Raw genomic sequence first — 16,845 nt, 5'->3', positions numbered from 1 at the left:
AACCTTTTTCATGACATTTATAAACTCATAGGTTGATTATAAAACATTTATTTTTTTCCTCTCTATATAGAACTCTCTTAAATGTGAAAACAAAAGGGTAGAGAAGAGGAAAAATTCACTTACATTATCAATGGTGGCTACTAGAAGCTGTCATATTAACCACAAACTGTCATATTTTAAACAGATATAGTCAGATTGGTATTATTAGTGGCTACAGTCAAATAACACCATGTTATTAGGGGATTACTTGGCAGACAGTGCACATCTACTAAAGCCTTTTATCACCTGTCTTGGACAAAAGAAAGCTCAAGTAGTTGTGGGTCTTCTCATTATGATAAAAGAGCTGTTTTGAAAACCAGTAAAAGAATTTATGGCTTTTCTTTTCCAACAGGCCTCAGCTCATGTCTGCCTCTGTGTTATCTCCCCTCAGGCTGAGGTCTCTCAGTTAAGACCACATGGACTGAGGTAGTCCTGATCTGTGTACGACAATGGCTGCTTTATCCTCCTGGAGGTGGGACGAGGACAGATACCATAATTACTTCCTTTGCTCTGTTACTGACCACGCCCTCATGTGTTGACAGTACAGATTCACTCAGTGTGAGCAGCGTAACCACGGAAACAAATCAAGATTGTACTGACACTTTCTCACTCGGGTCATCTGTGGCTGGTATATGGCTCACATGTAGGGAAGTAAACTAGCAGTCTATGAAGATGACACTATAAACAGATTGGATTTGTCCTATTAAACCAAATCCTGTATCTCCTTCAGTGTGAATAAATTGCTCAGTGGTTGTTGTTAGATGCATGAGTCAACTTCTGTGTTACGTAACTTTCTGTTATGGCTGATAGAGCCATTAGTGTAAGTTTCTGTTTTTATTATAGTGCTGCTGAGGTGAAATTCATTTGAGAGCGATACTATTGTCAGAGGGTGTGAGAATAGACTAGAGGAAGTATTTTCTCCTGGCAGTGAGTCTGAATAGAAGTCAAGATTGAAACCATTATATCTGACCCCTGATGGTTTGTCATATCTTCACAGTGAATGGTGAGTGGGTGAGCAGTGCCGATTCCCCCCTCATACACCACTTCTGAGTCAGCGGTGTTTTCTATTCCCATCACAACATGTGGGCCTCTACAGAGAGTACAATATCACATCCATTGTGCAGTGAGCGTTCATTGGACACACATTACAGAGGAGCAGCTGCTGCTGAAAAGGCCTTATTTATAGTCCAACTGAAATTAAATTGCCTTTTTTTTTTTTGGTCTACTGCAGCATACATATCTGCTCGGTAAATCACTTGTCCTGTGTTCTCCCTTGGAAAAAAATCATAAACCAAAAGGGAGAAATCAATATTTTAATATCTTTGATTTCATGATTGTATCCCATGTTTACATTATTTTGATTAAATACGTCGCATCTGCTGGAGTCCTTATTTCAATACAGCAAATCAAATCTTTGATTGTTTGATCATCGGCAGAGCGGACGTCACACGGAGCCTGATTGCATCCTGCTACGCAACACAAGAGCCACAGACCCTGAACAACAACCCACATTAGTCCTCCTGTTAGCCTCCTTCTCATCTAACTTACAAACATGAACACATGTCTCGTCCTGCACCTTAGCTTGTTGAACCAGCCACCAAATAAACACTCACCGGTGAAAAGTGCACCACTAACGTCAGTTAGCAGGCTAATTAGCTAATTAGCTGCTGAGCTGCAGCACATTGCAAATGTCACTTTGGACCCGTTAGATGCTGGTTTGGTCCAGCTACAAAAGACAAAAAGGAGAATTACTGATATTTTCCTAAATAATCTTATTTCTTCATTCTAATAATACAAAACTATTCACTTAAAAAACATGATGGCATTATTTTTGACTGCAAAGAAGGATGATTAAATTTGATGTCAGGTGGACTTTCTGGAATAAATGTCAACAATAATCTTATTTCTAACTTTGAATATTGTTTTTTTGCAAAAATCTTTTGCTGTCTTCTAGGATCAGTTGTGCAGAATATATATTCAGCTCTGGGTGACAGAAATAGAGCTTTCCTGTTATTTACAAATTCCTTATCCACCTATATCATCCTAACAGGTTGTGTTGGGACATCTTGCATCCTGGGGACACATATCCACTGCTTCATACCTTTTCTAAACTGACTGATGTTCAATTTTCTCTCCTTAAGTGTCACACAACAAACAGCAAAGGCCACTTGCAGCAACAATGTGCTGAGGTTGTTCGACTGCACACATCTTCCCACAACAAATCTCTTTGCCCTTCATAGACTCTACTCTCAGGCTCCCAACTCAACCCAACTCCTTTTGAACTGCCTCTGCACATTCCTGTTACATCCAATCGATTACCACCGCAGCCACTGCAGGATTTAAGTTCTGCAGAGCAACAGAAGTCTGAGCTTTTCAGATTAATTCCAGCGGCTCTTGTTGCCTCTGGACACTCAGGCTTACAGCAGTCCCACCCGAAGCAGCCTACTGCAAATCTGCAGCAACACAATAACCAAGAAACTCCCCCAGAGTCACGTTTGCCCGACACTCCTCCCGTCTCTCCGACAACTCATGACTCATTCCTGCAGATGAATCCCTCATATTTCATCCCTACACCTCATCTATAAAACATCGGTCAGTAACTGCTACTGTTCCTCTTCATCCAAACTACATCTAGGACTAATCTTTATCAAGCAGTCATCTCCTTGTTGGACAAAACCACTCAGCCAGTGTTCCCACTTCTCCTTACCAACTTGGACAATAATAAATGGAAAATGTCTGTAAATTAAGAAAAAACGACAGATTCAGTGTTATCTGCTGATTTTCAATTTAAAAATAGGTTGTTTATGTGTTTGCTTTTTGGGATTCATGAAATCTCAAGAGTACAAAACTATAGAATGCATATATATACTGATATGTTGACACAGTCAATACCACCTTAAACAAGCAATATTAGTAATATTGGTATAAATCCAGTATTTCTCTATACAGAGAAAGGTTCATAAAGGTAGCCTGTCTTCATTGTTGAAGCCATCATTGGTAACATTCCTGGTTACCTTTTGTGAAATGCTTTCTCCTGTTTTTAACAGACTCGATCATCTAGAAGGATAATCCTCAGTATCCCTGGACTCTGCTCTGAACTTAGTAAAACTGCATTTTCATATTATTCACCTGGAAGAATTTACAAGATAAACTTCATCTGGAAACACTGCCTTCATATCATGCAGTCACGTTTTTCTCTCTTTTATTTGTCAGATCCTGTTTTGTTGTGTTGGATGTGATTGTTGTAAATTAATGTGTTTTTATTTGACTTTGTGACACCTACTGTATGCTGCCATTTTGGCCAAGTCTCCCTTGTATAAGAGATAATGCATCTCAAAAATTAAGATTTAAAAAAATACAGACTTTACTTGGCAGCTTGTGAAATCGGCAATTTGATGATGCTTAATAACTTAATTCAACTACCGACAGGGTAAAACTATTATGGTCTTTAAAAGATTACCTTAATATAGGTCTGTGTGATGATTATAGGTAATATATAGGTGGAGAAATATCAGATATTGGTAGATTATCTGCGTCAAAAACCCTGTGAACGCATCATAAGTTTAGATAAAAAGTAAAGTAGATAAAGTTTTATGGGATTTGAGGAAACTAAGTAGGGATGTTACTCAAATAAAAAGGTAAGTATGTTTTTAAAAAAAGACTTGTAGCCCTCTTTGAAGTGGCGTTAATCTATGAGTGGCCATTTAAGTAGATGACAGCGAATTAAACAAAATAATTACTCACTGTAATGTGAGTAAGAGAGTTACTCAGGAAGAGAGTTTTTAACATTTCTCATCAAGTCTTTGCGTCTGTGCGCTTTGCTTTTTAATTGGTCCATACCTGATGACACTTAGTTGATTGCTCTCATTTGCAGGTGACGCATCCGTGCGCACGTGAGCAAAAGCGTCAACAATCTGGCGATGTCTTGCAAAGAGAAAGGATTGATAACTTTGTTTTTATTGATAGTAACCATTTATTTTTACACGTTTCAGTTCTGCAATGCGGTGAGTTTAGGACGGTGGCCGGATGGTTCTAACACTCACCAAGGTCACGAGAGGATTAAACTAGATAACGACGTCCAGCAGGGGACTGGGAACTCTGGTGAACAGGTTATACACCTACACAAACCTAACCAGCGAGGTCGTCTGCAGCTTCGGCCTGAATCTGCTGCCTTTCTTGAGGAGCCACTTCCAGACTTCAGTTTACCGAAACTTGATGAAACTGACAGCAGCTTGTCTTGGACTTCTGGTAACGTCAGCACACTACAAAGGTCCTGGCCTTCACACTCTGAGGATGAATATCAAGAGGACTTCACAGGTAAAAACTGCTTCAGGGATCATAATGCAGCAGATCTTGATAATACAGAGCATTATTTATGTATTATTATTGCTGTTTAATATCCTTTTAGGTTTTCATGGAGTCCAGGGGAAGGTCTTGGGGCCATCTTCTGACTCTAGTCCACACTTCTCTGAGTGGCTGGCTATGAGGCCTCTGGTGCAGTGTGACGATAATGTCATGACCTTCACAGCCTCTGGAGAAGGACTCACACAACTGTTAGTGGACAGAGGTGAGATATATGATATTATTTGTAAGGGTGGCAGTGGTGTGATGGACTAGTGCTGTTTGAATATTGGCTAACAGGCTATACAGGAAGGACCATTTCTTACAGGGAATCCCTGCATTTCTGCAAGAAAATGTGCAAGGTGCACACATTCTCAGTGCAGAAACTTAAAGCTTTCATTTCACGTAGGGCGGAGAGTGAACTTGAAGTTTATTTGGAAAGGTTTAACATGAACTTGTTTGCCCAATTCATGCTGGAGAAAATGATCATTATATAACAAAACAAACATTATTATACCATTTTTTTCCATTTTCCATTAATCTGCTTTTTTTCCTCAATGATTTCATCAATCATCTGTGCTGTATGAGTAACATCCTCAAATTTCTTGTTTTTTGTGACCAACCGTCCAAACCAACAATAATTAAAATACATTAATTTAAAACAAAGAAAATTGGCAAATCCTCTCAGTTGAGAAGCTGAAACCAGGGAATATTTGGTATTTTAGCTTGATAAGTGACCTAAACAAGTAATCATTTTTATGGATCAACTAAATGATGAATCAACCTGTTTTTTGTTTTGTTTCAGCACAACATTCAGCTTTTCAACATCTTCTCTCTACAGAAGGAGCCTCTCCCATCTCTCTGTCTCAGTTACCTCCATACTGCGGTTACTCAGTGAGGACATCATGGAGTGACCTTGAGATGATGGTGCCATATGATGCATGTTACATTACACAGGAGGTATCGGCAGCACCTACACTATATTTCCACTAGTCGTCATTCTGTGTCCTTTATTCATCACGCCCTCCTTTTCTTCTTCTCTGTCAGAATGGCAGTTATGTGCTGCCCATGCTGTGGTGGGGCAGCCCACTGAAGCTCTCCTGCCCAGTACAGATGTCCACTCTCGCCCCGCCTCTCTCCCACTCAGTCCCCTCAGTCCTCTGCTCCCCTTACGGCATGGCAGTGCAGATTTATGGGCAGGAGGAGGATATACATATGCTGGGAGTCATAGGTGCGTTAGCTTTTGGGGCTTAGCGCTGTGTTGGTAGTTAAATTGATGATAACTTGTGCATTATTCTGTATAGTCTGGTTTAATAGAATCCACATGTGTACAACATGAATCTTCATTAGTAGTTTTATTTGAATTGAGAAGTTATTCAGAGAGTCGTCTGTAAGTCAACAACTAATACAACTCAACACACGATTAAATTCAAACTAAAATTGTCACAGGACTGTCTTTAGTTCCCCTGTAGTTACTGCTATTATACAGTTCTTTCCAGGAAACTTGCCAGGAAATTACAGACTCATAAATGTTTTAACTGTTTTATTTCCCAACATGAAGATCTCCTGATCCTTTATTTAATTATTTATTTAGTTTGGCTAAAAGTAGTCAAATTTAAATATACTTAGTCAAAAAATGCCTAAAAATGGGATTTAACTGTAGAACAGTAGGTCTCTGAATGTAACAAAAGCACAACACAGATGAGACGTCAGTACAGGTTTTATCAGAATCAAACCTTTTATTGACTGACTGACTACAAAACAATGTGTGTCTGTTTTACAGTGAACGGAGGTTGGGCTCCCTTTGCGTCTGCAGAGTGTGCGTACCGTGTCAACTCCCAACCTGAGGATCTGATCTTCTTCATCCTCTTCAGCGCTCCTTGTGTCACTCATGGAGTAAGTTGTCTAATCTTGAATGGATTATCGTGGCAGACGACTGGCTTGTAACAGCATTTTTATGCAACTTTTTTTTCAGGATCTCCAGCTTATATTAGATGAGCAGGAGTACATCCTCTCCTGTCCAGTCAACCCTCAGGTCCCCTATGTCCCCTCTTTTCCGTCCTCTCCACCTCTGTCTCCTGGTGACCCTCAGTTTCCCTACGTCCCAGATCTTGCAGCTACTTCCCCTTCTCCTCCCCCTCCTCCTCCTCCTCCTCCTCCTCCTCCTCTTCCTCTTCCTCCTCCCCCTCCTCAACCTCCAACCCAGGAGCAGCAACTTCCTGACTACCTCCGCTACCCCTACCCTGGGCTCCAGTACCCCCAGCTTCCCCAGGTCTACCCTCCTGGCTCACAACCTGTCCGTCCCCCTCGGCCCACTCCAGGCAGTCCTCCTGGGCCCCAGCCTCAGCAATCCCTCTACCCCTCTGGGTCTGGCAAGTTGCCCTACTCTTCTGGAGAGCACCCAAAATATCCTTCCCCTCAAGCTACATCTGCTTCCAAATTACCTGCTGGTCCTTCTCAATATCCGTCTGGTGTGTATTACCCTTTCTACTATCTTGCAGTGACACCAGCTCCTACCCCTGTTACTAAAAAGCCTACTACTACCACCTCTCCTCCAGCTACCCAGCCAATCGAACCTCCAACCAGTCTTTATTACCCACAGTATTATCTTCAGATGCCTTACTATCCTGCACCCACTGCAGCACCAGTGACCCCAGCACCCACTCCTTCCCCTACCATCCCTCCTTCTCCACCAAAACAACCTGTTGGTCCATTTTATCCACTCGGTTCATATATCTCGTACTATCCATATGATCAAATTTTCCACCCAAAACCTTCCACTTCACTTCCTTCTACCGCTCCACCCACCCCTCCTCCACCTCCTACCACCACCAGGACGATGGTTCCCAAACAACCCAGTTATCCCTCCGGCCAGTTTTACCCACAAGGGCTGATTTATTTCTTGCCACCCACACCTCCGCCTGCCACGGGGACGCTGCAGCCCTCTCCTCATGAGCCTCAGCAACCAGCAGCTCAGAAACCCACCTGCCCCCCTTACACTCACACCATTTGTAGCTACTACCCTTATCCATATTACCCTTATTACCATCATCTCTACCCACCACACTACCCCCCTGTGCCCCAGTATCCAAAGATTGAACCACCAGTGACCACGGAAAAGCCAGTCACCACCACCACCACCACCACCACCACCAGTTCTACAGCGTCTATCCCAACTCAGCCCACTCCACAGTCCCCTCATCTCCAGTGTCTGATGGGGAGGATGGTCGTCTTCCTGCCTTTTGCTCACCCAGAATCCATCCAGGTCAGAGGTCAGTGAGTCTTTTGTGTAAAACATAGTGTCTCTTTGTATTGGTGAGAAGTGTGCCTGTTCACTTCTTCAAAGAGAGCAAAACGATCTTTTGTTGCCAAATAACTCTTTGGCAACAACTATCTTCTCTCCTATAGAGATAAAAGTAGCATCCAAACACTTTTTTTTTTTGCCTGTTTTTTCTTTTGGAGAGAAAATGTGTTGATTGCTTGAGTTGATGTTTCTGTCCCTTCATATGTTTTTCAGTTACTTTCATGGATTATTTTACAATTAGGGCTGCAGATAATGATTATTTTAATTTCATTAATTGTTGATTAACCTTCTGATTATTTCCTCAATAAATTGTTTTTTCTATAAAATCAGAAAATTAAGGAAATGTCCGGTATAATTTCTTAAAGTTCCAAATATTCTTTTTTGTCCGATCCACAGTCATGTGTGTTACTGTCCAGTGTGACACAGAAAAGCCTCGACGTCTCACATTTATGAAACTGTAATCATTGAACATTTGATTATCAAAATAGTTGCTGATTAATTTTCTGTCAGTTGACTTATGGCTGCAGCTCTATTTAATATCAAATATGGACATGCAAGGCTGTAGTGATATGGCAGAAAATGTTATAAGAATATTGGCTGTGCTGTATTTTCACTCACTTGTTTGTGATATATCCCGGCATCTTGAAGTGCAAACAAAGTCTGATGCATGTTCTAGACTTGTTCCCATACTGGCATCCCCCAAGTTAGCTCTAAGACGTCCTGTTCCTATTTCATCTCTTGCACTCCTAAAATGAAAGTATTAACTGTTACAGGTAGCACATTTCTAACAGACTTTGCTTCTAATATCAGATCAAAAGAAGATATGGCTGTTTCTCCCCAGTGTGTCTCCCCTGTGTGGGTACATGATACAGATGGCTGAGGGCTCTGGGGTAATCCTTTACTCTCCTCTGCCTGCCTGCCACAGCCAGTCACGGGTGAGATCCTCCATAATGCTCCGTCTCTGCCCATCAATGTGTCATCTTAATATAATCCTTTCACTTTTATCATGTCCATGTTTTTAAAGAAATTATAAAAGATTGTGTTTCTTTGATGGAGTGAAGTCATGTGACGGCATGATGAGCTCGGAACAGTTCAAAAATAATTTTTGTCTTAAGATTTAAAGTTTCCATGAAATGGCATCGTGAGCTCTTTTAATCAGAATGTACAGTAGCATAAAAGTTGGCATTTGACAAACTCACAGTCGGCACGTTAACATGCTGATAGTAGTATGTATTTAATATGTTGACACACTAAACTGTTCATTGTAGACACTGTATCAGAGTTTTAATTTAAATTTGGATTCCCATCAATTCTTTGTATCACAGCAGCTATTCTTCCTGAGGTCTATTTAAAACTCACACACCACCCACATTTACATTGTGACGGTGACAATCCAACATGCAACAGTTGCACTCATATAGACCTGAGCTGAACACATCAGAATCTAACATGATAATCACTACAATCATAGAGACAAAGACTAAAAGACAAAAATAGTTTTAACTTAGGTGTTTATTTGAGCTGTATGGTCGTTTTCGAGTCTGTAGTTTGTGTTGATGTTTTTATATATAGATAACATTATATTTAATGTGTTTCTTATATTTTTTTCTACTGGATTTCTGTTAATGGTTGGACAAAATATTTAAAAATGCCTTTACAGACAGTGTAATGCAGTCTAATCAGTGACACCACAAAGTAGAAAATTACCTTGGGTTGCTGATGCTTGTGGTTTATACCACTTGGGTTGACTTAACGATGATTTATGACACCAGTCCAGCTTGTATATGGAGCACAGGCAAGCAGTTTTTCCCAGTCAGCAGCTCATATTTACAATTAATCCCATATGGTCTGTATGCAGTATTTGCGCTGCATGCATCTACACTGGGTGGAGTTTTTCATGTTTTGTGCAACCGAACTAGTAAGAGCTAAGAGTTTTTTGTTTAGCTAAACTCACAAGCTCTATTTTTTATATATTGCTGGAGTCATATGTGGTGGTTCTTACTGACTTTATTCATCTCTCTCTCACTTTAGACTCCCACAACCATTTCCTTACCTCTGAGGTTTTGGGACCTTTCCATGGGGGAGTATAGGACTCTGGACCTGCAGTGCCCGTACCAAAGTACCCCTGAAATTCTTCCACCAGTTACTCCATCTGTCTCGCCCACCCCGCCCAGCACCACCAAGGGTCAGATCAGCACCTCTGTTGTCCCGAAGGCCAAAGTCTTGTGCTCCTCCCATCAGATGACTGTGGAGCTCCCACCAGGGCCCATCTCTGGAATAGCTGTTAAAGGTGTGTGTGTGTGTGTGTGTGTGTGTGTGTGTGTGTGTGTGTGTGTGTGGTGGTCTATATGTTCCAGGTGCATATGGTTGCCATCAGCTCTGCATGATTTAAATTTAAACATGCTTCGGGGGGCTGCTCCGGTGTACAGTTAAATGGGGGGGTAGTAAAAAAAAAAAAGTAGGCGCGGTTGTTGTTTTGACTGGGAAACACAAAAAAATGTGCCTCACTGTGCTGAGAGCTGCAATTGTGCCATTTAAGGACTACACCAAAATAACTTAATATATGTTCCCATGTCTTTTTCAGACATCAAAGGGAACCAGATGAACGTTCAGGACGCCCCAAAGCACTGTGGGTATTCTGCCAGCAAAGGAAAAGATGGCAAAATCCGTTTGAGTCTCCAGTTACACTCACGCTGCCACATGAGTGTGCAGGCAAGTATCGACTCAGATTTCATACTGAGCACACGACCTTTTGTATAATTGATCATTTGCTGAACCTATTAACTCTTGTATAAACATTTTTCTCCAAAAGGGTAAAATGTACATCATCGCTGTTGTCTACATGACAGTAAACGGGAGAAAGGAGGCTCAGTTCTCCTGTCCAGTTTCCATCTCAGGGTCTGGACAAGGTAGATTTTATGTTTATACCCCTGAAAGGCTATTCAATTTGCCAAAGGGTGTTTTCTCCAGGCCATTCAGAGTTATTTTAACTGTGCGGTTGACATTTGTCGTGCTGTCCCTCAGAGTGCAACCTTCCCAGCGAACAGCGTCTCCCCTGCGGACTCGGCTCTGTATCCCAGCCACAATGCCTCTCCATGGGCTGCTGCTTCAGCAAGCACCCCCCTGCCTGCTACTACCCCATGGATGGTGAGCTGCAGTTTGTGTCCCCACTGGCATTTTCACGCCACTTAGCTGAGTACAGTTGAACTGTTTTGGGTACGGATATGTAAGCGCTACAGCTGCTGGATGTGTGAAGAGGCATATTCAGGGCCAGCACAGCGTGATTCAAGCTGGCAGTGACACAGAATGTGAAAAGGGTATAAGATACCTTGGGTCTCATTATCAATTGCCTCCTGAGATTTCTGACCTTTTGTTCATCTGACCTTTACATAACTGCATGTGTGTATGCGTGTGTGTTTGTGTCCTCCTCCTCCAGAGTGCACTCTTGACCGCCACTTTGTCTTCTCGGTGCCTGCCTCCCTCACCGAGCCCCCTCTTTCCCCTGCCCTGCTTGTTGCTGCCAGCAACTCCACATGCAAACCTCAGAAAGTGACTTCTGACTATGCCTTGTTTAAGATCCCGATGGATGGCTGCGGGGCACGCAGAATGGTGAGTTTTAATGAATGAACACCTTTCACAGACAATTGAATATTTCCAAGTGTCACTATACCAATTATTATGTCATTTGCTGTTGTAACAGGAAGTGGGGAAAACGATGATCTACATGGTGGAGGTCATCAACATGATTCAGTCTATCAGCCTCAACTATGGCACCATAACAAGAGATTCTCCTGTCAGGTCAGAGCAGGCTCTTTCTTTATTATTAGACCAACCGTGTACCCAGAAAGGCTGCAGCCTTTCATTAAGGCCAAACACTACAGCAGGTTGTATTTATTGTTAAAGTTAGTTAGTTAAGCCAGTGGTTTCCAAACACAAGTTTAATCTGAAGTTGTAGACACATCGAATCGTGACAAATGTCAAGTTGACAGATCTCATTCGTTTTCTATGGAGAGCAGGAGATCCGGCTGCGTGATGCATGATGGATACAGCACAGCGAGTTGATGGACCAACTGCTGTACCTGAATTTGCATAATGATGACTTGACCTCAACTTCATGCAAATGAGGTCCATCAAGCGGAATGCAGCTGGCTCACAAAACTCAGATCAAACTGTCAAACTAGGCAGTACTGATAAAATATGAATCTAGATTCTGTTATTGCATGGCCTGTTTCTCGCCTCAAATGTTTTCAGAAGCATACATTAGTGTACTGTTTAGTTATAAAATGAGATTGTTTGTAATGCAGCTGCCATGTTGAAAATGGCAGAGAAAAAAAAACCCAAACACTGCCCAACTTGCAGTCCGTCACCCACCTGCCGGTGCGTCCAGATGCGTCCTCGCTGGAGTCTGTGTGTCTGCACCATGAGAGGCTGCGACATAGTTAAAAGGACAGGAAAGCTGAAATGTCTGCTATGCAAAATTAGGTTTATTTAGCCTCTTAATAATGCAATCTGAGAGGGAATCATCACCCTTTGGTTGCACAGTTGGCAGTCCATGGACATATGAAACCTGTGGCAAGGGTTGGCAAGTAGACAAAGCTTTAGGTCTCAAGCCAAAAAGGTTGCAAACTACTGAGTTAAGCTTTTAAAGTTAATGAAGACCTGAGAACAAATTGCATACGAGACCACAGCAAGACTAGTCACCCACAAAACAGTCAGTAAAAGTAAGAGGGATATCAGTTTTTGTAGTTCTTGCTTAAAAATAAAACACACAGATTCTCGGCCCTCCATATCATATGATTACTCATCCCTCCTTTATAGGAAACTCAATGACAAATAAATGCTTTTTATTTTACTGAAGCTTAACTCTTAATGTCCTTGTAAAAAGTATACTGTTATATACAGATTCAAGTTTGTGGTTCACAGCTCTTACCCCTGATTCTCAGGTTGATAGTGGAGTGCAGATACGTGCCGGGCACTGTCCTGACTGTGAGCTACCTGGTTAAAACTCCGACGCTGGGACCTGGAGTCCAGACCCAGGGGATGTTTGGAGTCCAGCTCAGGATTGCCAAAGGTAGACAGTCTTCTTTTCAACACCACTGGTTGCTTTGCATACCCAGGGAATTGTAATTCTTTGTTCCTTTGTGCCAGTCCTTTGGTGGCTGTTAATCTAATAAAAAATTCACAGATCTGATACAAATCTACATGTAATATTAATCTACAAACTTAATGTCTTTCAGCCCCATGTGAATGCTTCAAAACATGTTGCCTTTAGATCAGCTGTAGGAGAACTTCTACTTAGTTTTGAGTGGGTGAAATGTGGTTCGAGAAATAACCTCCTTCTATTCCAACACACCTCCTCCAATCTCAGATGCCCAGTACAGCAGCTACCACCCCCAGTATCACCAGCCCCTGCAGATGCTGCTGGGGAAACCCCTCTACCTGGAAGTGCGGCTGCTCAACGCCCCAGATCCCAGTTTAGTGCTGCTGGTGCACTACTGTGTGGCCTACCCCCGCTCTGGAAAAGCTGTGTGGGTGCTGCTTTACAACGGGTATGTTTGAACATCTCCTGCTGCGGGGCAGCCTGTGGAACAAAAATTGAAAGTCACTGCATACAAAATATCACATCTTGAAAGTGTTTTCCACTGAGAGGCGATAACAAGGGAAGGAAAGGAAAGCATATTTTTGAAACACATTGTTCTGTTATCTAATTGGTTTACTTATCTGGTTACTCCCTAGATGTCCCAACCCTTTGGACCCAGCCTCCCAGAAGGCCGTGCTGTCTGATCCTCGTCCTCCCTCTCCTCAGGCTCAGACCCGTCGCTTCACCATCAGCACCTTCCAGTTCCTTCCCGATGGTGAGTTCAAGGACCCAGATGAAGAGGTAAGAATACATGTAGACCCTGTACTAATACTAATTGTAGCATTAATGCCATCTTTAACCCCCGTTACACTGTGCGATTTTGGGCTTTTTGAGATGAAAATTGACAATCATGAGAGAACTGTGGTAAAATCTTTGGCTGTCAGTCCAAAACAGTGTCCTAGATCGCACTGTAAGACATGTCCACCAACAACTAATTTGGAGATTTGGGGACCAAAGACAGTCTGAGGCAAAATTCTGACAGTGTCAGAAATTTAAGACCATATTCCCACAACATGACTGCTGCTACGACCCGCGTCTACAAACAAACCAATCAGAATACGACATGAAATGACAGAATACACTGGCAGGCGTGACATTTCATAACTACAGTTTTTTGAATAAAGTTTAGGGGCGAAACACATCATTCTCCTTCAGTCACGGCAAACAAAAACCAAAACAATCGAGGTGAAATGAAAAAGAAGTTTGTGTGACTTTGCTGCATTTTCAAAACATATGAGAGCTGCACATGATGCAAGCTGATGAAGTTCCTCTGCTTTCATATACATCATAGAGCTATGATTCACTATGCATTCAGCACACAATCTGACATGCCTCAAATTTATATCGTACAGTCTGACGCTGATTGTGACCAAGATTTTATTGTAGGTGTCTCATGCAATGTGGCATGCAATAAATCCACAGGATCGTTGTTGTTGCCAAGTCTGAAGGCGCCTTCAGTGTGCAGTCGGTGAACTAAAGTTGGGGCACGGTGTTCAAAATCATGGATGTCAATATTAAATTGAATAGTTGGATATTTTGGGAAGTTTGCTTCTGTGCTTTCTGGTGGAGAGTTGTAGAGAAATTCAATTCCATATTTCATATCTGCCCATTGGATATGAAGCTACTGCCAGTAGCTGGTTTGCTTAGCTTAGCATAAAGACAGGAAGTAGAGGAAAAACGGCTAGCCTGGCTCAATCCAAAGATTAAGAAAAAAGCTTTCCAGCACCTCTAAAGCTCACTAACATGCTATATCCATATAATCCATTAAAAAACTGAAGTGTAAAAATTACAACTTGTGGATTTACGGTGGTTTATGCCAATTTTCCTACTTTTTGGAAAGAGCCAGGCTAGCTGTTTCTCCCTGTTTCCAGTCTTTATGCTGAGCTAAGCTGCTTCATATGTAATAGACCGATATAAGAGTGGTCTCTAACTTCTCATCTAACTCTCAGCAAGAAAGCAAATAACAGATTTCCCAAAATGTCAAATTACTGCTTTAAGCAAGCTTTCCATACAGTTTGTGTTGTAGCAAGAAAAATACTGAAATCTGTCTTTTCCCCGGGAATCAGTAAACTCTCTTTATAGTTGCAGTTGTCATTGGACATTTATTTATACCCAATGTCTAACTGTGTAAGAAGTAAATGCAAATTATATGGCTGTTCACTCACATTATCTCTTTGACTCAATAAAGCAAAATGAACACAGCTGTATTTCTAAATCTCTTAATCAGCATTTGTTGTGAGGAAATGTGGAGAGGCCATTTTGTAATCTGTAAATTCTGGCCAAATCTCAATTGCCAGCAGCTGTTTGTCATAGCGCAGTGCACACACACTCGACACTACTGTACATGTAATCCTGTTTTATTTTTCTCTCTCTCTCAGATCTACTTCATGTGTTCAACTGAAATCTGCTCCCCACGTGACGGCCCGTGTGTCGAGGGATGCTTCGGGCAATGACGGTGAGGAAAATGAGCGTGCTCTGTCCTCATATCACCCACCCCGCCCGTTATGAACTCTGGAAGATCACATGAAAACGCCCATAAATGAGCCCCATTACAGCACTCCTCACTGGAAACAGTATGAGAGCCAGTAGTGGCTGCAGTTCCATATGACAGAAGGACAATGATTTAGTAATGAGGAGAGTTTTGAATTATTTATTAAGACTGATCCATTTCCTGTTTTTCAGTTACGACATAGAAGACGCTTGAAGTTGGTTGAGATGATGATGATCTGGTAAGCTGCACTGACAGTGTGAGCTCCCATTTACAAACACACTTGAGTTATGTTTTCTTAACCAGATCTTGTGTGTTTCTCCTCTTTTTCAGGCCTCAGACATCACATATTTAACCACCAATAAAAGCTCTCAAAGGACACTGAGGGTGTGTGTTTCTGTTGCTAAGCTTGCAGCCACAAGGCTTTGCAGCAGGAAGTGGCACTCCATTAAAAAGCTGGACGCAGCATTGTTTACATGAACACTTGGGCCTTGTGAACTGAGCACAATCAACTGCTTTGTTGCCTGATATGTGGATCGTAGGTTTATAGTGATTAAAAAAGAAACTTAAGATATTTGAGCAAAAACAAAATATTTCCACCCAAGCTTGACCACACAGCAACGGCAGGTTTAATCTGCTTTTGGGTCCCGGAGCAAAAATAAGCTGCTGGGCCCCAATTAACCTGCTGTTTCACTCCCTCGCTTTGGAGCAGTGGTTCCCAACCTTTGGGTTGAGACTTCTCGAGAGGTTTGAAGATAAATATGAGGGTCATAAGATGATTTTAAAGAAATAAATGTATGCTAAAGAATTACTGCTTTGTTCTGGTGAAATACTGGATTTTTTTCATCTTCAAGACCCTTAAAATGAAACAATCCTAGCAGGGAAAAATAAATTTGAAGTGCTCATACCTCATTTCCCCGCAGTAAGGCAATGAGTCAGACAAAAGATCAGCACACCCTTACTGATGGGTTTCAGTGGATTTAACAGAACGTTTCTATCCCTGTGATGAGGAGTCACAAGTAGACATGTCTTCATTTTAAGGTGTTTAAAAAGTTAAGAACCACTGGGGAACATTATTCATTTCCTGGAATATTACATGACCTCAGGTTTTCTGTGTGGTAATCTGATTAAACCAAATTAATTTAGGAATTTGCACCATGTAAGCACAGTATCAGATGAAATGACACAGGACCCCTCTTCAAGATGTGACCTCAAGATCAGGTAATGAAGCAAAAAAACACTGTAGAGGCTCCTAAATATGTCAGTTGATATTGTTCTTTAGTGGTGCAGATTCCCTCTTTCCCAAAAGCAATTACTGGTTCAATTAATCAAATTAGCACTAACAAGTGAACCTGGGGCTTCTGGGGATGTGAGACAATTCCCACTTTGCCCTGTTTGTAATACAGCCTCGCATACAGCAACTTTAACTTAGTTTTTTTATAGTGCACATCTCCAAAAGAGTTGTTGCACACTTTATGCAAAAAAACAAGAACAGTACAGCGAACAATGTTAATACAACACGGTTGAGTTAAG

The 16,845-nt window shown here is 41.8% G+C and overlaps 1 protein-coding gene across 1 annotated transcript; it reads left to right on the top strand.

The window, feature by feature from the left end:
* The first annotated feature begins 3,895 nt into the window (after positions 1–3,895).
* On the top strand, positions 3,896–15,693 carry LOC137173828 (uncharacterized). The gene is made up of 19 exons (XM_067578910.1): positions 3,896–4,356; positions 4,448–4,606; positions 5,222–5,340; positions 5,428–5,611; positions 6,164–6,276; positions 6,356–7,652; positions 8,495–8,619; positions 9,716–9,974; positions 10,269–10,396; positions 10,497–10,593; positions 10,709–10,831; positions 11,121–11,293; positions 11,385–11,482; positions 12,628–12,755; positions 13,053–13,233; positions 13,421–13,565; positions 15,203–15,279; positions 15,507–15,553; positions 15,646–15,693. Exons 1-17 carry the CDS (start codon positions 3,960–3,962, stop codon positions 15,275–15,277), a joined length of 3,801 nt encoding a protein of 1,266 aa, XP_067435011.1. The 5' UTR covers positions 3,896–3,959; the 3' UTR covers positions 15,278–15,279; positions 15,507–15,553; positions 15,646–15,693.
* Positions 15,694–16,845: the final 1,152 nt, after the last annotated feature.

This window comes from Thunnus thynnus, chromosome 3 (assembly GCF_963924715.1).
Source record: "Thunnus thynnus chromosome 3, fThuThy2.1, whole genome shotgun sequence".
In the NCBI taxonomy this organism is placed as follows: Eukaryota; Metazoa; Chordata; class Actinopteri; order Scombriformes; family Scombridae; genus Thunnus; species Thunnus thynnus.
The sequence above is the reverse complement of the archived record's forward strand: the minus strand, read 5'-3'. Positions and strand labels throughout refer to the sequence as shown.